We start from the raw sequence: 24,135 nt of genomic DNA, 5'->3' as shown, positions 1-24,135 counted from the left end.
TGTTTCTGTTTTGCTGTATACATTCACTTGTATTATTTTTTAGATTCCGCATATAAGTGATATCATACAGTATTTGTCTTTCTTTATCTGACTTACTTCACTTAGTATGATAATCTCTAGGTCCATCCACATTGTTGCTGCAAATGGCAGAATTACATTCTTTTTATAGCTGAGTAATATTCCATTGTGTGTGTGTGTGTGTGTTTGTATCACATCTTCTTTATCCATTCATCTGTTGATGCATACTTGGGTTGCTTCCATTATCTTGGCTATTGTAAATAGTGCTGCAATGAAGATTGGGGTGTGTATGTATTTCCAAATTAGTGGTTTGGTTTTTGGGGGGTTTTTTTGGATATATACCCGGGAGTGGAATTGCTGGGTCATATAGTAGTTCTATTCTTATTTTTTTGAGGACTCTCTATACTGTTTTCCATAGTGGCTGCACCACTGTGCTCACTCTGACAGTGTTTTTATTTCTTCACTCTTGGAGCATAATTTCTTTGGATATACAAATCTAGGTTGGTGAGGGTATTTTCCTCTCAGCACTTTGATTATTTCACTCCACTCTTATTCTTTCTTGCATGGTTTATGATGAGAAGTCCATCATAAACCTTATCCTTTTTTTCTCTATAGGTATTGTAGGTAAGGGGGCTTCCCCTCTACCCCTGGATTTATTCAAGATTTTCTCTTTGTTGTTGGTTTTCTGCAGTTTGAGTATGATAAAGCTAGGTGTTGATTTTGTATATTTCCTCCTCTTAGGTGTCTCTGAGCTTCCTGGATCTGTGGTTTGGTGTCTGTCTTTAATTTTGGGAAGTTTTTAGCCATTATTGCTTCAAATACTTCTATTCAGTTCTGTCTTCTGGCATTCCACTTATAAGTATGTTACACCTTTTGAAACTATCCCACAGTCCTTAGATATTCTACCCTGCCTCTTTTTTTTCTCGTTGTATATAAGTTTGGCAAGTTTCTAGTAACCTATGTTCAGTTCATTGATTGTTTACTTGGCCATATTGACTCTTGATGAACACATCAAATGCATTCTTCATTTTGTTTACAATGGTTTTAATATCTAATATTTCCATTTGATCACTGTTAATGTTTTCATCTCTTTGCTTACATTACCCATCTTGCATGTTGTTTACTATTTTCATTAGTGCAATTAAAATATTAATCATAGTTATTTTAAATTTCTTATCTAATAAGCATATCATTTTTGTCACATCTGAGTCTGGTTCTAATGTTACTTTGTCTCTTCAGACATTTTCCCTTGCTTTTTAGCATGCCTTATAAATTTTTTGTTGAAAGCTAGACATGTGTATTGGGTAATAGTACTTGAGGTAGATAGGACTTTAATGTGAGGTTTTATGTTGATACAATAAGGATTAGGCTGTATCGACGTTTGCTGTGGCTGTAGGTACCAGAGGCGTCAAATTTTTCTAGTGTCCTTGATTTTGTCTCCCTTGCTTTTTGGATTCCCTAAGAACTTCTTATATAGAAATTTTGGAGTTGTAGTTCGTTCCAAGATTTCACTTCTCTCCTGGGTCCAATAGAGTAATTGATTTTCCATTTGTTAGCACTTTCTCATGTATTTTTTTTTTACCATTCAGTTTTGAGCATTTAAAAATTTATTGTAAAAACTAGTCCTTTGTTGGATATGTGGTTTGTAAATATTTTCTCCCAGTCTATAGCTTGTATTTCCATGCTTGTAAGAGAGTCTTTCATGTAGAAAATGGGTTATATTTTGATGAAGCACAATTTATTAGTTCTGTGATTATGGATCATACTTCTAAATTAAATCTAAGAACGTACTGCTTAGTCCCAGATCCCAAGGATTTTCTCCTTTTTTTGGTAAAGTTTTATACTTTACATGTAAATATAAATGTGTGATCTGTTTTGAGTTAGTTTTTGTATAAGGTTTGAAGTTAAGGTAGAGATTCAATTTTGTCTCAGTAGATATCCAGTTCTTTAGTACTATTTATTGACCTTCTTTCATTGAATTGACTTACGAATTTGTCAAAAGTCAGTTGGACATATTAAAGGGTTTATTTTTCTGTGTTCTCTATTCAATTGCATTGATCTGTATTTCCATCCCTCTGCAAATACCACGTAGTGTTTATTATAGATATGTATGGTCTTGAAATTGGGTAGGCTGGTTCCTCCCACTTCATTCTTCTTTTTCACAATTGCTTTAGCTCTTCTTGTCCCTTTGCCTTTCTATATAAATATTAAAATAAGCATGTCAACAAAATCTACAAAAATATTTTGCCAGAGTTTTATAAAAATGTGAATTGACATTTTTACAATGTTGAGTATTAAAATTCATGAACACAGGATGTCTGTTTACTTAGATCTTTTATTTCTTTCATCTGGATTTTGTAGTTTTTAGCATTCAAGTTCTGTAATTGTTTTTTATATTTATAGCTCAGTATATCATATTTTGAGTGATTTTAAACGGTGTTGCATTTTCAGCTTCCACATGCTCATTGTTAGTGTGTAGAAATACAACTGAGTTTTGTATGTTTATCTCATATGCTGCAACATTACTGAACTTATTTATTAGTTCTGTGAGTTTCTTTGCAGACTCCTTGGGATTTTCTATGTGGACCATGATGTTATCTGCAAACAAGGAAGTTTTATTTCTTCCTTTCTGATCTACATGCCTTTATTTCTTTTTCTTGCTTTTTTGAACTGGCTGGAACTTCCAAAACTGTGTTCATGAAGAGGAATGAGAGCAGCCATGCTTGCCTTCTTCTTGATCTTATAGGGAAAGCATTCATTCTTTCACCATTAAGTATAATGTTCCTTGTAGGCTTTTTGTAGCTGATCTTTATGAAGCTGAGAGAATACTCTCTAATACTATTTTTGATAGCTTTTATCATGAGTGCGTGTTGAATTTTGTCAAATGATATTTCTGCATCAATTGATATGATCATGTTTTCTGTTTTAGCCTGTTACTATGGTGAATTACATTGACTGATTTCCAAACATTGATCTAGCCTTGCATTCCTGGAATAAGCCTCTCTTGGTCTTTTTATATATTGCTGAATTCTATTTGCTAATCTTTTGTTAAGGATTTTTACATCAGTATTCATGAGGAGTATTGGTGCATACTTTTCTCCCCCTCCCAGCTTTATTGAGTTGAAATGACAAGTAAAAGTTACATATTTTTAAGGTATACACTTTGTGGGTTTCTTTATTGTATTGTCTTTATCTGATTTCGCTCTCAGGTAATCCTATCTTTATAGAATGAATTGGGAAGTTTTCCCTCTTGTATTTTCTGGAAGAGATTGTTAGAATTGGTGATAATTTTTCTTTAAATATTTGATAGAATTCTCTTGTGAAACGATATGGGCCTGAAGATTTCTGGAAATTTTTAAATTACTAATTAAATTTTCTTAGTAGTTATAGAACTATTCAATTTACTTCAAATTTGGGGAATTGCTCTAATTTGTGCTTTTTGAGGAATTAGTTCATTTCATAAGTTGTCAGAAATACTTGTGTAAAATTGTTACTGTCATATTTAAGTTTGCATGATCTGTAGTGATATTCCTTTTTAATTCCTAATATTGCTAAATTGTCTTTCCTGTCTTTTTTTTCTTGTCAGTTTTGCTGGAGATTTTTCAGTTTTATTGAGCTTTTGAAGGAAACTGCTTTTTGTTTGATTGATTATTTCCATTGCTTTACTGTTTTCAATTTCATTAATATCTGCTCTTTATTATTATTTTTTTTTTGTCTACTTGGTTTGGATTTATTTTGCTCTTATTTTTCTAGGTTCTTGAGGGTGGGAACTTAGACATTAATTTGAAACTTTTCCTATTTTCTAATGTAAGTATTTAGTATTATAAATTCCCTTTTGGCATTGCTTTAAGAAAAGTTTCAAATCAATGTCTAAGCTCCCACATATTTTGATTTATTGTATTTCCAGTGTCATTCAGTTCAGTGTATTTTTTGAATTCCCTTGTGATGCCTTCTTAGGCCCATGGATTAGAAAATGTGTTGCTTAATTCTAAGTATTTGGAGATTTTTTTCCTATTATCTTTCTTTTATTGATTTCTAGTTTGATTCCATTGTGTTTAGAGAACACATTGTATATGATATGAATTATTTTAAATTTACTGAGGTTTGTTTTTTAGCCCAGGATGTCATCTATCTTAGTATATGTTTTATGGCTGCTAGGAAAGAATGTCTATTTTGTTGTTGTTTAGCAGTTTATTCTATAAATGTTGATTAGTTTCTGTTGGCTGATGGTTGTGTTGAGTTCTTCTGTATCCTTACTGATTTGCTAGAGACAGGTGTTGAAATCTACTAGCATCATGGAGTCTCTTTTTTTCTTTTCAGTTTTATCAGTTTTTGCTTCATGTATTTTGCAGCCTGTTGTTTGGTGCATGCACATTTGGGATTGCTCTGTCTTCTTGGTGGACTGACCTTTTATCTTTACATAATGTCCTTCTCTGTCTCTGGTTATCTGAACTCTTTTTTATCTGAACTCTTTTTTATCTGATATTAATATAACCTCTTCTGCTTTCTTTTGATTAATGTTTGCATGATATATCTTGTCCTTCTTGTTCCTTTCAGCTTTTCCATGTCAATATAATTGAAGTAAGTTTCTTGTAGACAGTGTATAGTTTGGTTATGTTTTTAAAATTCACTCTGTCAATCTGTGTATTTTAATTCGTGTTTATATTTTCTGTAATTATTGATTTCTCAGGACTTAAGATCTCATTTTATTTTTTGTTGTCTGCTTGATCTCTCTGTTTTTCACCTACTTGGTATTGTTTTTCTTGCCATCCTGTTTTTAATTGAACATTTTTTTAGAATTTCATTTTGATTTATCTTTATTTTTTAATGTCTTTTTGTATCACTTCACTTCTTTAGAGGTTGCTGTAGACATTTCATTATATATAAACAATTTACCACAGTCTTTTGCTATTGCATTTTCCCAGTTTGAATGAAGTATAAAGACCTTTTCTTTTTTATTTCCCTCATTTATAATAAATTTTCCTCTCTTTATATTTAGAACCAAATCAGACTGTGTTATAATTTTTCCTTCAACTGTCAAACATAATTTAGGAAATTATGAGAAGGAAAATATATTGTATTTACCCATAGTTTTACTTTTTGTTGTTTTTTATTCACACTTGATATTCAAATATTCCTTTTTTTAAAAAGAATTATTCCTTTTAGTTTAGTAAACTCCCTTTAACCATTCTCGTAGAGTTGATCTTTTAGTGACAAATTCTTAGTTTTCCTTCATCTAATAAAAGCAGAAATATATTTGGCACGTATAGAATTCTGGGTTGACAGTTCTTTTCTTTAAGCCCTTGAGTAATGTTCTACTTCCTTTTGGCCCCCTGTTTTCTGATGAGAAATCTGCTATCATAGGAATTTTTCCCCTGTAGTTAAAGTGTTGTTGCTCTCTTGCCACCTTCAAGATTTTTTTTCTTTTCATTTTTAGTTTTCAGATATTTGGTTGTGATCTGTATGGTTTTATTTCTTTGGGTTTATCCTTTTGGGTTTTTTCAGCTTCTTGAATCCTTTGTTTTGTCTTTTACCAATTTGGGGAAGTTTTTAGACATTTTTTTTTGACTCCTTTTTCAGTCCCATCCTTTTCCTTCTGGGACCCTGATAACATGATTGTTATCAGACGTTTTGTTTTTATCCCACAGGTTTCTGAGTCTCTGATTTTTTTTTTTACATCTATTTTCTGTCTGTTTTACAGATTGGATAATTTATATTGCTTTACATTTGAGTTCTCTGACTCTTCTGTTTCCTCCATTATGCTATTCAGTTTATCCGTAGGTTTTAAAATTTTCTTTATTGTACTTTTCAGTAGTAAAATTTGCATTTGATTCTTCTTTTTATCTCCTGTTTCTTTGTGGAGACTTTCTGGTTTTTTTTTTTTTTTTCGTTTTATTCATAATTGCTTGTTCCATTTTATGATAGCTTCTTTTAAATATTTTTCAGTGAATTCTAACATCTGTATCATCTTGATATTGGTATCTATTTTATTCATTCAAATTGTGATTTTTCTATTTCTTGGTATGAGTGATTTTTTAATACAAACTGAACACTTTCAGTATAATGTTATGACACCCTAGGTCTTATTTAAACCTTCTGTTTTGGGTGGGTTGTTTTGACATTGCTCTGGCAACAGAAGGGCAGATGACCTCTTGTTGCTAACTAGTGGGAATAGAAGTTCAGGTTCCCTATTTGGTCTTCAACTAACACCTGAGGTTGGGAGAGGCATCTTACTGGGGTGGGGTTATGGCTCCCCATCATACTTCTACTTTTATCAGCCTGACCAGAAGACCTGTGACTCATTCCTGCTCCCCACGTGGCCTCCACTAATTCAGTTCTCCCATTCAGAAATTGAAATATTCTTTGAATTTAAATGATGATAGAAAATGTTATTTCTTTCACTGTAGGAGAATGAAAATAAGCTTCTCAGAATTGCATTTGCCAAAAATCATTACGTTATTCCCTATGCAAATGCAGGTTTGACTTATTTTTAAAATTTGACTTACATTTGTTAGTTTTTCAACTAATTATGGGCAATAAAATTCAGTGAATTTTTTACTGTTTGGTTAATTAAAGCCCATTAAGACAATGAATGAAATTTAACTAAAATTTCACTACCTATTTAATTTTATCTCTTGTATTATAATTCAGCTAGGTATAGGTTGTCTAAAATTATCAGATTCTTTTTCATCAACAAAATTTAATTCCTTATTTTTGCTTTTTTTATGATTTGAGTTTTTCCACTAAAACTCCTAAATATCAGCCTTTGACTTAGGATGCTGAGGGAATCTTAGGGTAGCTATCTGTCCCTTTCCCTAGCTGTTGTTGTGCTTCACCTTATCATCATTATTATAACCATCATTAGCTGTTTGGGGGGGTACTACATAGCTTTATCCCTACTACTAACTTAGTAATTTAGGTTCTTGTCCTAAAACTTGAAAAGTAAGTAAGCAGCAGTCATTCAGCCACAGAACTACATTTCTTAAAATGTAGTTCATGAATTATCTGTATCAGAATTACCTAGAGAAGTGCTTCCTAAACTTTCTTGTGTGTGTGACTCACCTGGGGGTTCTTCATAAAATTCAATTTCTAATTCTGGGATTGGGCCTGAGATTCTGAATTTCTACTAAGCTTCCAGGTAACATCCATGCTGCTGGTCTATGGACTTCATTTTGAATAGCAAAATATTTGTTGAAATATCAGTCATATGTTCCATCCCAAGTCCAAGGAGTCACAGTTTGTGTGACTAGAATCTGGGATATGCATTTTATTTTATTTATTTACTTATTTATTTAATTTTTTTTTTTTTTTTTTTTTTTTTTCTTTGCGGTATGCGGGCCTCTCACTGTTGTGGCCTCTCCCGTTGAGGAGCACAGGCTCCGGACGCACAGGCTCAGCGGCCATGGCTCACGGGCCTAGCCGCTCCGCGGCATGTGGGATCTTCTCGGACCAGGGCACGAACCCGTGTCCCCTGCATCAGCAGGCGGACTCTCAACCACTGCGCCACCAGGGAAGCCCTGGGATATGCATTTTCATGAAATATTTATCTATGCCAAAAATTTAAGGTTGTTGTTATAATTTAGTAGTTCTTAACTGTGGTTGTGTATCAAAACCACCCAGAAAGAGTTTTAAAACAGTATTCCTAGGTATTACTCCAGAACTACTGAATCGTCATCTCTGGTTTGTATTTTTAATATGCAGAATCATACACCTGATTCTGAGTATAACCAGGTTGTAAAGAATGATTATAAATATTATAGAAGGGACTGGAGCCAGAGTCATCATGCCCGGTACTAGAAGTTTCACCTGGAATCCAGACAAAAAATAAGATTAAAATTGAACTATGTTAGAACTTAGTGGGGGGGAAAGTTTCAAAACTGAAATCTTCCACTGAATTTTATATAGCATAATTTTTGTAATTTTAAGGCATTTTCCTTTTTACAGTATATTTTTGGCTTGTGTATTGACAGTGTTTCTCAAAATAGGATTTATGGGCATAGTCTTGGGGTTGTGAATTATCCACAGTAATTTATAATCAGACTAATGGAAATATTCTGAATGATTTGAATAAACCCTCCTATGCAAAAATACTGCCATACAATTTCAATATGTGAAGTTATATTTGCATTTATGGTTGTGTTGGTACCAAGTAGTAGTATTTTAATTGTTATGGGTTAATAAAAAATTGAAGTGGACTATGCACATGTATTATGTATTCATGCCTAATGATTATAAAATTATGTGATGGTATACTATGAAACAGAATTCAAAGGTATTCAAGTAGAGGCAAGTGGTGAAAGAGAGACACAGAGTAAGTATAGACATAAAAGAACCTGTGGAGTCAGAATCATATCTATATTGTGAGATTGTTTTATTTTTGTAAAAAAAAATTCATATGTCATGTAAATTAATTGTCATTTGAATTCTAGTTTTAGTTTTATTTGTATTTAATTTGTTTTTTTGTTTTATGTATATATGAATCATAAGTATGATGAATTTCTTATTTTTATATATGTTAAAGAAGTTATAAAAGTAAGTCAAAGTGAGGATCAGCAAAAATTTCTTTAAATATCTGTATATTATTCAAGCTTGAGAAACATGTATTTTGTTTATTTAATATGCTTATGTAACAAGTATATCAAATTACAGAGTCCTTTGGCCCAATTCAAATACTGTACTGTTTTCTACCTTAGCTTTCCTTGATTTCCCTTACTTGAATTAATCCCTCCCTCCTTTGAACCCTTTATAGCAATTAACACATTTTACTTTTATTTTTCTTACTTGTCAACTTGTCTTATCTCTCCTGTTAGATGTTATATTTTTTTAAGGAAAAAGATTAGGTATGTTGTAATCAAGGACAGTACTTTTTATAAAGAATTATTCAGTGAAGCTTGAATAAATGGATGAATGGAAGGAAAACTGACAATGTCTTAGATGATTTACTACGAAAGAATGAGTGAATATGGATATAGGAACAATATTATTTTTCCAAGGCCCACATATAATAGAAAATCCTTCATCTTGCAGGTGGTGGTGGTAGAAATACATTATAAATGAAAGTGTAGCTATTAAGTACAATAAATAAAGTTCTATAAGGATATTGATTAGTCACTTATTATGGTTATCAAACACAGTACAAGTTTAATCATGCCCTCTCTTTCACCTATATCAATCATCTTAAGTAAATCACTTTACTTTTTTTTTTTTTAATTGTAAGAGTTAATTTGAGCAAAAATCAATTTGAATTGGGCAGGGCCAACAGAAGTGGTTAAGAGTGCTCCACAGATAGCTAGGGGCAAGACTTTTATAGATAAGACATGAAAGCAAAGCAAAGGACTATTGGATTGGCTATAGCTTAAGTAGTTGCTTTATTTAGGAAAGCATAGCTGGCTTTTTGCGAGTGGTTGTCCCTAGGTTTCAGTTTCTTTTTTTTCCTTGCAGTTTTATTGAGATAAAATGGACATACGGCACTCTATAACTTTAAGGTATACAGCATAATGACTTGACTTACATACATCATGAAGTGATTATGACAATAAGAAGTGAACATCCATAATTTTGTATAGATACTAAATAAAAGAAAAAGTATAATTGACCTACAAACCAATGTTAGTTCCAGGTGCACAACATAGTGATTTGATATTTCTATATATAATGATCACCACGATAAGTTTAGGTATAATCTGTCACCATACAGAGATATTACATTGTTGACTATATTTCCCATGCTATACATTTCATCCCCATGACTCATTTGTTTTCTAACTAGAAGTTGGTACCTCTTAATTTTCTTCAACTATTTCACTCATCCTCCCATCTCCCTCCCCTCTGGCAACCACCTGTTTGTTCTCTGTATCTATAACTCTATTTCTGTTTTGTTATGTTCATTTGTTTTTGTTTTTAGATACCACATATAAGTGAAGTCATATAATAGTTGTGTTTCTGTCTGACTTATTTCACTTAGCAAAAGTCCATCCATGTTGTCACAAATGGCGAGATTTCATCCATTTTATAGCTGAGTAATATTCCATTGTACATGTATATACCACATGTTCTTTATCCATTCATCTACTGATGGGCACTTACATTGTTCCTGTATCTTGGCAATTGTCAGTAATGCTGCAATGAACATAGGGGTGCATATATCTTTTCAAATTAGTGTTTTTATTGTTTTACTTTTCAAACTGGGTTCAGATTAATTCTGGGAATCTCTTACTTGTTTAACCACGACCCATCAGTTGGACTTTGGACATAAGATGAAACCTTTTGTCATAAAGGGTCTAGTTTCTTATCAATAAGAATGAGGAATACAGTAGTGTTGGTTCAAGGAATATTTATATTTCTGTTTGGATCTTCTTCATGTATTCCATTGTTCTTGTACATACTGTAAAGTCTGTCTATATTGGGATTTTGCTGCTTGCTTCAGATCTCATTACTGAAACCTGGCAGTTCTTAGACTTTTCTTCTTAACCTTATAAATGACCATGTAATATTTAAGTTTGCTCCTTTTCTACCTGAATGCCTGTACTTGTGTCTACTTTAATGGGATTGGTGTTTTTTCTACTCTCCCAGTATTCAGAAAGGGTCATCATAGATCCTTTTATAAATGAGCTTCCTCTTTCTACATGGATTGAATTGACAATTGATTGATCATTGCCTAGAAACATGACTATCAAGTTATTTTCTGTGGAACATTATTGAGTATCTCTTGGCAACAGCAATTCTAGACTTTAGGTTTTAATCAAAATTGTCCAGTGTCATATATGTTATACTTTAATTAGATTGTCAGATGACTCTGTAAATGTGTATGTAATAACAAGGCTTCTCGTTTTTTGGATTGTAGTGTACAAGGTGCCTTCAACAGAATACTTTTGAATAGATAAAGTTTGGTGTAGAGAAAGTCAATGAACCAGATTGAAAATATAAATTTGACATACTGCATGTTCACTCTTATATAAAGGAGGTACAAGATGGAATCCTTTTTGGAATTTACCATTCACTTGCCTTTCATTTTTTCCATAGTTGTGTGTATGCTTGGCGTCAGAATTCTGTTTTGCTCTTCTAACAACTTACCAGCTCCTTTTCTAAATAAATTCTAGGAAATATTATGATTTAATAACAAGTTCTGATAAGGAATAACTGTGAACTTATCCCCCCATGTCTTTTTTTTGTGTGTGTGGTATGCGGGCCTCCCTCTGTTGTGGCCTCTCCCGTTGCGGAGCACAGGCTCCAGACGCGCAGGCCCAGCGGCCATGGCTCACGGGCCCAGCCGCTCCGCGGCATGTGGGATCCTCCCAGACCGGGCCGCGAACCCGGTTCCCCTGCATCGGCAGGCGGACGCGCAACCACTGCGCCACCAGGGAAGCCCCCCTATGTCTTTTTAAGCGTGGTTAAGGAGCCTAAGTAGGCTCAACTAGAAAAAGTGATGATGCTGTGGATACAAGACTCTGATAAATTCCCAAATTTCATATATAGGAGTCATGGTTGCTTTGGCTATAGAACAGTTTCCCAGAATTGGTCAGAAAGCCCATTGTGAAGATGAAGGCAGAACAAAAGAATAAGGGAATAGTATAATGGATCTCTGACCTTATAAGTTTTCTTTATACTACTTAGATGCCAAACATCAGAATAAAAGGAAATAATTCATCGCCTCATGTAGACAAAGCTACAGACTCTCTGACCTCTGAAATTTATGTTTCATATATACCTAATTTTTATATCAAGTGAAAAACAAACAGTGTAGCGTTGTAGAAATATGGCAGTTTTTCAACCAAACAGGAATGGATTTGAATCCCAGTTTTGCCACTTATTAGCTGTCAGTCCTAGGCAAGTAAAAGCAAATATTCTTGTGAAACAGAAATATATATATGTCTTGAAGTGCTGTTTTCAGTTATAAATAATATATATCAATGCCCATGTTAGACACTTATTTAATAGTGGTTGTTTTATCATTATTATTTTTAATGACATACTATTGTTATTTATCCTATAAACTCTAGTAACTAAATGCTACTGAGTATATGGTAAAATTTATTGTTTATATAGGTATCACTATATAATAAGCATAAGGAAAATATAATGCTGACCAGATATAATATTTAGATATTTTAATTGTAATTTTCTTTCTTTCAGAATTACTTACTGTCATCTACCTTTCCAGAGTAAATGGCTCTATGTTGGAACAGAAAGAGGAAATACACATATTGTAAATATTGAATCTTTCATTCTTTCTGGATATGTTATCATGTGGAACAAGGCAATTGAACTGTAAGTTTGAATTGAATACCACTTTATTTGGATTAAATATATCTTATGGTTATGCAGTATATATATCAAATTGCAGAGTTATTTGAAACATCAATAGCTAATTTATGATTAATTTGAGTGAAAAGTTCATCTAAAATAATTTAAAACTCTAAAGGCTTTTAAAAATAGATACTGTAGTATTAACATATGCTAATTTTAGACTTTCCAAATACTGTAAATAATTAAGGGTTATTATGTATGCAAAATTTGATGATAAAATATTAAAGCTTATTCTAAAACTTATATATGAAAATCGTCTCATTTCTTTATAGTCAACCTTAGTATAGCCACTTCCATTGGGAGTGGCAAGTGGATTATGACCACATTTAGCTTTATGTAAAAATAATCATGATCAGTTCACATATTTTTAAATGCTGGTAGTTTATTCTTCACTTGCCTCATTAACGTATTGTTCTGAGTTCCAAGAAGAATCAGTTCATCAGTATCTTTCATGTTGTGATGTATACAGCTCTTTGGGTATGTGGCTGATGGCAATTACCATTTTCATGTGGCACTGATATTTACATTTCTACACATGTGAAATGTGAAATCCCTCAAATGTGAAACTTCATGGAATTCCAAGCCATCTTTTGTAGCGTATACAGAGACAATTCTCCTGGTCATGTGTTAATTGGAAAAACAATTTTTCTTTAATGTTTGTGCTCTGTACATATTAGGTCCTTAATAAGGTACGTTTGACTTGAGGTTGGCTCATTCTCTCTCTTAAGTATATATACATTCTAAATTACATAATTCTTTTTCTCTAAAACTCTGATTAAAACAGCCTATTTTCATGAAACTTGACTGTGGTCTTTAAAATTAATCTACTATTCCCTATTCCCAATGTTTCAATGTACATGTATATTACTTGATAGGGAAGGTTGTTACTAGTTATATTCTTATTACAATATTCCTCTCGTATTATGTCCTAATGAGTTTTTTTAATTAATGATAACTCTTCCTCATTAGATTAAGAACTGCTCCAGGGCAGAATCCTTTGTTCATTGCTCTTTTTTTCTTCATATTTGGCTTATTTTGCTGCTTTCCACAGAGTGGCTACTAAATAACTAATAACAGTGAAAATTAGTATGATAAATAGATACAAGTGCTGTTGACTTACAGCTTTCATTTATAATTATAATTGGTATCAGCTATTTTGCTCATATATGTTTTAATATTCTATGTGTATATTTTTAAAAACATTTGTCCGGTAGACAATTATGTGTCTCCCAAAAAGTTATCTATTTTTTCAGCTATTTGGGAAAGGCTTTTCCCCCTATAATCTTAGTTGTATAAAAGCATTAAATAGGGCTGAACTTAATATTTGTTTTCATAATATTGTTTTGGGATATTGATAAAGTAAACTTGAGAGATCAAATATAGAGATTTTATATAAATTTAATATTAGTACAACTAGTAATAGGTGTATCATTTGTGGTCAGTTCAGTGCTGATAAAGTAATTAAGAAGAGTTTTTTATCTAAACAGATCAAATATTTCACCACACTTGCAATGTTGTTTCTATATTCATTTACTTAACAAATCCTTTTCATAGTTCAGATTAATACTACCTGAACTATGACTTACACCCTATATGTATTTACATAGTCCATACTTTATGATTTCAGAACTAATGAAGATTTTAAAATGTATATTATAAAGGAGGGTAAAATTAGGAGAAATTAAAGAAATAAAATAAGGCATTTTATTTTTTCATAATATGTTCTTATGCATGTGATTCTGAATAGAATCTCCCATTTATATAAATCCGGTGTTTTATAGTTGTATGTGCCTCTGAAAATGACTTTGAAATATCCTCAAGAAATCATTAGTAGCCACCTTATCTCCTGACTGTTTCTTGCTTTATATAGACCAGATTTCCAAAAGTCTTTTCCATGAAATTATAGTCCCACTCTGATAGATATAATTTTAAATGCCAACTTCCAGTCTCCCTGAGCAGTCAGTCTTTTAATTGCTCTCTACCTCTTGAGATACATTAGAAAATGCATTCCACTTATTAATATGTGTTAAGGGTATGGGACAATAATAAAATACGTATTTAATTAAGAAGAATCATTTTATAATTAGAAATTTAAACAAATTTTAACAGTACATGTTTTAAGTGTGAGAAATGCAGAATTATCTTTGAGCTATATGAGATTATTTCTATTTTAAGTTCTTACTTGAAATACTTTTCATTCAATGTTTGTTATTTTTTTAGCTTGTTTGTATTTTTAGTGACGTCTCCTAATTGTAATTGTAGGCAGTTCCCATAATTATAATAGTTTGTGTTCCCATAATATGTATATTGGTTATTTGGAAACTGGAAGCCATTTTTGTGATGTTTGTAGAAACGGTAATGTTTATAGAATACCTTATAAAATAGTAGTATAGAACAAAACTGACATTAAAAAATTTTATATGGGAAAATATATTCCAGGTTATAGCACAGAAATAGCTGTTTCTGAAGGACAGCCCTAGCTTTAAAAGAAAAAAAGAATAGGCAGTTTTTTCTACATGTGATTAAAAATTTGAGCATGAAATTTAGAACTAAATCATAGATGTAAGGCATACAGTCTTCAAATATATTTATTGAGCACTATGATATGCTAGCTCCTGGAAACAAGTATAAACTGGGAAGACATAGTTTCTCTCCTCTCGGGATTCCAGTGTAATAAAGGTGAGATTAAGTAAAAAGGCAATTACAATATATTGGAAATATAAAGTGAAAATTCTATAAGAAGGATACCTAATATAGACATGAAGTCTCAGAGAAGTATCTGTGAAAGAAGTTACATCCATGAGATCTGAAGGATGAATTTCAGTTAGGTGAGTGGAGAATTGGAGGAGAGGGCTTCCAGGAAGAGGGAACAGAAGTTTTAAAGGATAGAATGTGAGAGTTTTTGTTCCATGCACAGAAATTTTAAGTAGTTTAGTTGGTTGGAAAGGCTGGGGGAAAGGATGGCAAGAGATAAAGTTGAGAAAATAATAAAAATATATAGTATGACAGGCTTGTAAGCCAGTTTGAGTATTTAGACTTTATCTAAGGTCAGGAGCTAGATTTTGAAGAGTTTTAAGCAAAGAATTGACTTGACCAAATTTGCATTTAGGGAGTCCACTCTGAATGCAGGTATGGAGAAATCATTGAAAAGAGAAAAGACTGTATTCTTGGTAAAAATTAGGGTGGATTTAGGAGTGAAGATAAGCTGACATATTAAAGAAATAGTTAGAAGAGGCAACACTTGGATATTGTGGGAAGATGTAAGAATAATATATTAAGAATTAAGAGTGACCCGAAGTGTTTGGCCTGAGTAACTGTGTTGATAAGGGTGCCATTTAGTGAAGGAATGCAGGAGATTGAGTAGGTTGGGAGTAAAATAATGAGTTCAATTTTAGGTAGGTTGAGTTGTATGTGTTTTTAAGTTATTCAAATGGAATTGGTATGGGAGAATGGTAGGACGTGGGATATATGGATCTGAACCTAAAGAGATCAGAATTTACATGGTCATTGAAACTGTAAGAATATTTGAGATTGTGCATGAAAAGTGTATGTAAATGAGGTAGCAAACTTGTAGACAGTGAACCAATTCTGACTCACAGATATGTTTTGTTTGCCCATCAGAGTATTTAAATATATGCTGAATTATTAGTTTCCAATATTTAAGAACTGGTAGAGTAGAGATAAAAATTTGGATTTCCACCTTTTCATGAAAAAAATTCCTGATGAAACAATACCAGTCCAATGTTCTTGCATGGCAGTCAGTAATCAACAGGAACTAACGACTTTCCTTTTGTAGGTGGGTAATGTGCTATCCAGTTTGGCACAGTTCTTATTCAGCCTGTTGAACTCATTTGCAATACCTGCCTGGCTCCTGTGGGCTCTTGAATTCGTGACCATGTATAATATGGGAATACATTGCAGTCTAGGACAGAATACAAAGGAATACCAGTATTTAAGATAAAGGAAGAGAAAGTCCACAAACTATCGAGAAGCCATTCTGGTGAATGGGAGGAAGAGAAATAAATAGGGATATTAGAAAAATTGTTTAGATGACTATCCCATGAATTTAATTTCATTGATAATTCTATCTAAAGTAATTTTTATGGGATTTATAGACTCCAGAGTACACAGTTGCTTTTTAATGTCAATTTCTAATGGCTGTAAATTTTGCAAGTAATGCTTGGTAGTTTTTGGAAATTTAATGTTAGGGAAAAAGTCAGAAAAAATATCAAAATGTTAACAGTCATATCTAAGCAGTGAAATAATATGAGAGATTTTTCCTCTTAACTTGTGTTATCTTCTGAGTTTCAGGGTTGGTTTTTTTTTTTTACAATTAAAAAAAAGTCTCTTCTATAGTCTGAAAAAGTTATTACAAATAACTGAAGATTAATTGTAGATTTTTTTCCTGAGCTTGAGTGTTTTATAGAGTCATAAGCTAAATGGAAGGGTCTTTCATATGGTCTAACTAGTGTTTCTCAAAGTGTATTTCAGTGATTCCCTCAATAGAGGATCAATGAAAAAGGATTCTATGGACCAAAATTTTGGAAAATATTGAAGATTTGCAATGGTGATTTGCATATTATGGCTTTAAGAAGTTCTGTAAAACAACTTTAATTTAATATTATTAAATAAAAATATTTAATTTTAATTCAAGGTTTCCCAAACATTTTTTTTTTATATGGGACAGTCTTTATGTGAAACACCTTATATATATTCACTAGTTTATCATGGAGTACACTTTGGGTATTTGTTGTTCCAATCAAACCCAAAAGACAGGGTTTTTGGTTTGTTGGATACTATTAGTTACCAAAAGATAATTGAAGGACATTGTCTTTTATCAGAGGCATTTATACTGTAATAAAGCACTGCATTTATATGTGAATAATATATTGCATATAAACATAAAAGAACTGCAGAAAACCCTGTAAACGTTTTATGAAGCCTTTTCTTCCTGCACATATCCTAGAATGCAAATAGTAACTCTAATTTCTAATTATTCCAATGATTTACAACAATCATAAGACATACTATTTATTGAGTACTATGTTTTGGCATTATGTTAGATGCTATATGTATATTTTAACCCTTACAATTATTCAGTAGGTACACTGCTATCATCTCCATTTTTAAGTGAGAAAATTTAGGATAAAGCCACTAACAAAATATCTAATAAATATGTATTTATTCTTCTGAGTTACTCTGGGGAGTCAGTATCTAGGGAACCTGGAGTTACTTAATTTGTCACTTTTGTCTGAGTCCAAAGAGTTTCTAAAATTTAAATCTTCATTATTGTTTTGTACAGAATATTTGATGATTTTCATGTGTGCTTAGGAAATAAATTATAAATATGTCAATATACTTATACTAGGGTTAATCTGGCACAATTAGGTCATTGAAGAAAGGATTTGGAAAAATGAGCAATAATAAATCTATGTCATATCCATTCATGTCTTATTTAACCATGACATATCCATACTCAACGGTGACATCAGTTAAAGTAGGAAATATAAAAGAAACATGCCAGATATTAGAATAGAATAAATTTAAAGTCAGATTAACAGAGCAAAGATCCCTTTAACAATATTCTCTTACACTATTATTGATTACCCTAGTTAACCAGATAAATGAGACATAACCAGTGAACTAGGTTTCCCTAGTTGCTCAGTTTTCTGTAAGATGGCTATCAATAGAAAGAGTCTATTTGTAAATAAAAGGAGCCACTGTACTTTCCTTTAGGAGCAAAATCAGAGATTTCTTGTCAAAGGAAATTTTAAATTTGGTATGTAATTTGCAGTTTGGTTGAAACAGGTTTGCAGCATCAGCCTTGTGGCTGTATAAGTAAAACTTCATACTCAAATTTTCAGAGAACCAGATCTGGCAACAAACATATAAGCATATAAGATAGTAAAGAATCCCATTGTTATGTGGATCTATGTTCTTAAACCTGATTTTTTAAAAATAGACCTACTTTAATAGAGTTAGTTGGAGAACGAAGAGTAGTCTTAAAGAAAAACAGCCAAAGACTCAAATCAGTGTAAGCTAAACTCCAGAATATTGGGAGTGTATTCCAGTATAATCTTAATTTCTTTGTTTCAGTCTCTAATGGTAAGGTGTTTTAATGTTTTTTTTTTTTAATTACTCTTTTGAATTGATTTAACAGATCCACAAAGACTCATCCAGGTCCAGTTGTACATTTAAGTGATAGCCCAAGAGATGAAGGGAAAGTGAGTATTACAATACCACTAATCTTGAATTTATTTTCCTTATTCTTGAATAAAGGTGTTTCTTACTATTATTTTATACCTAATATCTAGCACAGTGCATTCAGTGTAATCTAAAATTAAAATACGTTGAATGAATGAATGAGCAAATAAATGAATGAACATATTATTTACACTAATAATGGTCCCAAATTGAGTCTTTAGTTTCACCTAAAGTTGATATTTAATTCTAGAATTTTGAGGAAGGCATGTAACACATAGAACAACTTTAATTTTCAAATATTCAATGCCTGAAGTTAAAAATATTGTCAATATCATTAATCATTGGCCCCTGATATTCAGTAATGGTAATGATAAATGACCAATATTAAATAATCATAAATTAGCTAATCTTAATTTTATAAATAGGTAATAATATAGAAAATGTTCTAAGATTACAGAAATAATCCTTATTAATTTTGATTATTCATAATTTTCCTTTAATTATGAGAAACAAAGTTGATAACGAAAATCTCTAGTGTCACTTTCATTATAAATATTATCTCTTCAAGTATATAATTTTTGCTAAGTACTATATAAAACACCTAAATAAATTATTTAGTATAGGTTTCGTTCTTTATTTTTAAATGATAGAAACTGAATTAGCCTAATAAATATTGAACCTGAAAGACAAGTCCCCCGATGGTAAGAGAAAGAACATTGAATTTCTTCAAACTGATTTATAAATACAGTGTAATTCCAATCAGGTGTCATTAGAATTTACTTTTTTAATTGAAGTATAGTTGATTTACATTATTATATTAGTTTCAGGTGTACAACATAGTGATTAAGTATGTTTACAGGTTATGCTCCATTCAAAGTTATTGAAAGATAATGGCTCTAATTCCCTGTGCTATACAATATATCCCTGTTGCTTATCTATTTTATACATAGCAGTTTGTATCTCTTAATCCCATACCCCTAACTTGCCCCTCCGCCCTTCCCGCTCCCATCTGGTAATCACTAGTTTATTCTCTATATCTGTGAATCTGTTTCTGTTTTGCTATATACACTCATTTGTATTATTTTTTTAGATTCCAAATATAAGTGATATATATTTTTGTGTTTGAATAATTTCACTAAGCGTAATATTCTCTAGGTCCATCCATGTTGCTGCAAATGGCAGGATTTCATTCCTTTTTATGGCTGAATAATATTTCATTGTGCATATATGTATATATACCACATCATTTTTATCTGTTCATCTGTTCATGGGCACTTGGGTTGCTTCCGTATCTTAGCTATTGTAAATAATGCTGCTATGAAGATTGGGGTACATGTATTTTTTTGAATTAGTGTTTTCATTTTCTTAAGATATATACCCAGGAGTGGAATTGCTGGATCATATGGTTATTCTATTTTTAGTTTTTTGAGAAACCTCCTTACTGTTTTCCATAGTGGCTACACCAATTTACATTCCCACCAACAATGTACAAGAGTTCCATTTTTTCCACATCCTCTCCAACATTTGTTATTTATGCACTTTTTAAAAAATAGCTTTTAAAAAAATTTATTTAATTTATTATTTATTTATTTTTGGCTGCTTTGGGTCTTCATTTCTGCACGCGGGCTTTCTCTAGTCACGGTGAGCAGGGGCTACTCTTGGTTGCGGTGCATGGGCTTCTCATTGTGGTGACTTCTTTTGTTGCGGGGCACAGGCTCTAGGCGATGGACTTCAGTAGTTGTGGCTCATGGGCTCAGTAGTTGTGGCTCATGGGCTCTAGAGCACAGGCTCAGTAGTTGTGGCACACGGGCTTAGGTGCTCCCCTGCACGTAGGATCTTCCTGGACCAGGGCTCAAACCTGCATCCCCTGAATTGGCAGGCAGATTCTTAACCACTGTGCCACCAGGGAAGCCCTATTTATGGACTTTTTGATGACAGCCATTCTCACAGGTATGACGTGATATCTCATTGTGGTTTTAATTTGCATTTCTCTGATAATTAGCAATGTCGAGCATAATTAGCAATGTCATGTGCCTGTTGGCCATCTGTAAGTCTTCCTTGGAAAAATGTCTATTCAGGTCTTCTACCCATTTTTTAATCACAGTGTTCGTTTTTAAATATTGAGCTGTATGAGCTGTTTATATATTTTGAATATCAGCCTCTTTGTCAGCCATATCATTTACAGATATTTTCTCCCATAGTGTAGGTTGTCTTTTCATTTTGTCAATGGTTTCCTTAGCTGTTCAAAAGCTTTTAAATTTAATTAGGCCCCATTTGTTTATTTTTGCTTTGTTTCTTTTGCCTTAGGAGGCAGATCCAAAAAATATTGCTACAATTTATGTCAAGAGTGTTCTGCCTATGTTTTCTTCCAGGAGTCTTATGGTTTCGGGACTTATATTTAGGTCTTTAATCCATTTTGAGTTTATTTTTGTATATGGTGTGAGGAAATGTTCCAATCTCATTGTTCTACATGTAGCTGTCCAGTTTTCCCAGAACCACTTGTTGAAGAGACTGTCTTTTCTCCATTTTATATTTTTACCTTCTTTGCCATAGATTAATTGACCATAGGTACAAGGGTTTACTTCTGGAATCTCTATTCTTTTTCATTGATGTATGTGTCTTGTTTTGTGACAGTACCATACTTTTTCATTACTGTAGCATTGTAGTACAATCTGAAGTCTTGGAGCATGATACCTCCAGCTTTGTTCTTTTTTCTCAAGATTGCTTTGGCAATTTAGCATCTTTTGTGATTCTATATGAATTTTAGGATATTTGTTCTAGTTCTGTGAAAAATGCCTTGGGTATTTTGATAGGGATTGCATTAAATCTGTATATTGCTTTGGGTGTATAGACATTTTAGCATAATTAATTTTTCCAATTCAAGAGCACAGGATATCAGTTTCTTTGTATCGCTCTCAGTTTCCTTTATCAATGTTTTAAATTTTTCAGAGTGTAGATATTTTATCCCCTTGATTGTTTATTTCTAGGTATTCTTTTTGATTAGATTTTAAATAGGATTGTGTTTTTACTTTCTCTGTCTGGTAGTTCATTGTTAGTGTATAGAAAAGCAATAGATTTCTATATATTAATCTTGTATCCTACAATTTTGTTAAATTTGTTTATTCTAACAGTTTTGGGGTGGAGACTCTAGGATTTTCTAGGGCTTCCCTGGTGGCGCAGTGGTTGAGAGTCCGCCTGCCGATGAAGGAGACGCGGGTTCGTGCCCCGGTCCGGGAGGATCCCACATGTCGCGGAGCGGCTGGGCCCGTGAGCCATGGCCGCTGGGCCTGCGCGTCCGGAGCCTGTGCTCTGCAACGGGAGAGGCCACAACAGTGAGAGGCCCGCGTACCGCAAAAAAAAAAAAAAAAAAAAAAAAATTGATAATCCTTTAGCCAGGCTCACCAAGAAGAAAAGAGAGATGACCCAAATAAACAAAATAAGAAATTAGAGAGGAGAAATAACAACCAATACCACAGAGACACAAAAAAATCATGAGAGAATACTACATACAGAATAATAAGATAATAATACAACAGTTATATGCCAACAAATTGGACAACCTAGATGAAATGGACAAATTTCTAGAAACATACAACCTACCAGGACCAAATCAAGAAGAAACATAATTTGAACAGAACAGTCACTAGAAGTGAAGTTGAATTTGTAATTAAAAAAAAAGAAACCTCGCAGCAAAAAAGTCTAGGATTGGACAGCTTCATAGGAAAATTCTGACAAACATATAAAGAAGACTTATACCTATCATTCCCAAACTATTGCAAAAAAATTGAAGAGGACAGAACACTCCAAAAATCATTCTACTAGTCTAGCACTACCCTGATACCAAAACCCATAAAAGACATTACAAAAAAAAGAAAATTACAGGCCAATATCTCTGATGGATATACATGTAAAAATCCTCAACAAAATATTAGGAAACGGAATCCAACAGTGTGTAAAAAAGATCATACGCTATGATCAAATGGGATTTATTCCAGGAATGCAAGGATGGTTCAACATTTGCAAATCAATTGATGTGATACACAACATTAACAAAAGGAAAAATAAAAATCACATGATCATCTCAATAGATGCAGAAAAAAGCATTTGGCAAAATTCAACATCCTTTCATGAAAAGAACTCTCATCAAAGTGGGTATAGAGAATTTACTTATATTTTTAAAGAATTTACAAGCTGATTTTAAAATTCATAAGAAAAATGAAATGTTTAAGAATAGGCAAAACATTTTTTCAGAATGAATAACATTGTGATATTGGTACAGGGGAATGTAAGACCAATAGATCTGAACAGATATTCCAGAAATGGTTCAGGTGTTTGGGAGAATTTTGTATATTTTGAGGAGATGTTTCAGGGTATGATAAACTATTGAATAAATGGCTTTGGCCAATTAGTATCCATTTTAGAAAAAAATGTAAGACCTCTACCTTATACCATTCACAGAAGTAAATTCCAGATGGAGAAAATACACAAATGTTCAAATAGCAACTCAGAGTTTTAGAAGAAACAATAAGAAACAGGTTGTTACTGTGGAGTAGAGACCTCCTTAGGAAAGCTCTAAGGAATATACCATAACATGACAATCATGATAAGAGACAGGCAACAAAGTGGGAGACAGTGTTTTCTAGATATATAGCAGGCAAATAATGAATATGCAAAATATATAAAGATCTTTTGCTGAATCCTCATCTTTCATAATAGGAAATCAATAGATAATGTCTAATTAATAAATCAAGAAATGGCATTATAAATATAATTAGAAATATGAAACTAAGTCTTCTAGAAAAGATGATTTTAAGAGTTGAAGGTTTGGTTGCCTCTTACCTCTGAAGATAAGGGTTTGGCAGTGAGGAGGAACCAGCCTCATTAGTAATCACTAGGGAAATGCAGTATGCCCCTTGTCCCCCATTAGACTGACAAAATATTAAAAATATTAATAATATCAGGTAGGGGCTTCCCTGGTGGCGCGGTAGTTGCGTGTCCGCCTGCCGATGCAGGAGAACCGGGTTCACGCCCCGGTCTGGGAGGATCCCGCGTGCTGCGGAGCGGCTGGGCCCGTGAGCCATGGCCGCTGGGCCTGCGCGTCCGGAGCCTGTGCTCCGCAACGGGAGAGGCCGCGGCAGGGGGAGGCCCGCATACCACAAAAAATAAATAAATAAATAATAATAATAATAATAATATCAGGTAATGGAAAAGGCATTGAAAAATGGGCATCTAGATACAGCAATCATGAGTATACATACCAGTATGGGCAATTTGTTATCAACATTTAAAACCTGTTGATAGATAGAAAATCCATTTCAGATATCTATCCTATTTATATGACCAAAGGGCAAAATACTGAAAACAGCCTAAAGATCTATTAATAGAAAATTGAATAAATGAATGATGATGTATACATACTGTGGAAGGCAGTGATGATAAGGAAAGTTCTTCAAGCCACATTTTTATTATTATTTTTTTTAATTTTTTTTTTTTTTCGGTATGCGGGCCTCTCACTGTTGTGGCCTCTCCTGTTGCGAAGCGCAGGCTCCGGAAGCGCAGGCTCAGTGGCCATGGCTCACGGGCCCAGCCGCTCCGCGACATGTGGGA

At 32.9% G+C, this 24,135-nt stretch overlaps 1 protein-coding gene across 1 annotated transcript in view; it reads left to right on the top strand.

Moving 5' to 3' along the window:
* The window catches only part of STXBP5L (syntaxin binding protein 5L), a 387,732-nt gene that overhangs the window by 115,024 nt on the left and 248,573 nt on the right, over positions 1-24,135 (top strand). Inside the window, exons 6-7 of the mRNA XM_024120465.2 lie at positions 12,151-12,285; positions 18,485-18,548. Coding sequence (XP_023976233.1) covers positions 12,151-12,285; positions 18,485-18,548 — 199 coding nt within the window. The remainder of the gene's footprint in view (positions 1-12,150; positions 12,286-18,484; positions 18,549-24,135) is intronic.

The sequence above is a fragment of the Physeter macrocephalus genome, chromosome 1, assembly GCF_002837175.3.
Source record: "Physeter macrocephalus isolate SW-GA chromosome 1, ASM283717v5, whole genome shotgun sequence".
NCBI classification, from domain to species: domain Eukaryota; kingdom Metazoa; phylum Chordata; class Mammalia; order Artiodactyla; family Physeteridae; genus Physeter; species Physeter macrocephalus.
The sequence above is the reverse complement of the archived record's forward strand: the minus strand, read 5'-3'. Positions and strand labels throughout refer to the sequence as shown.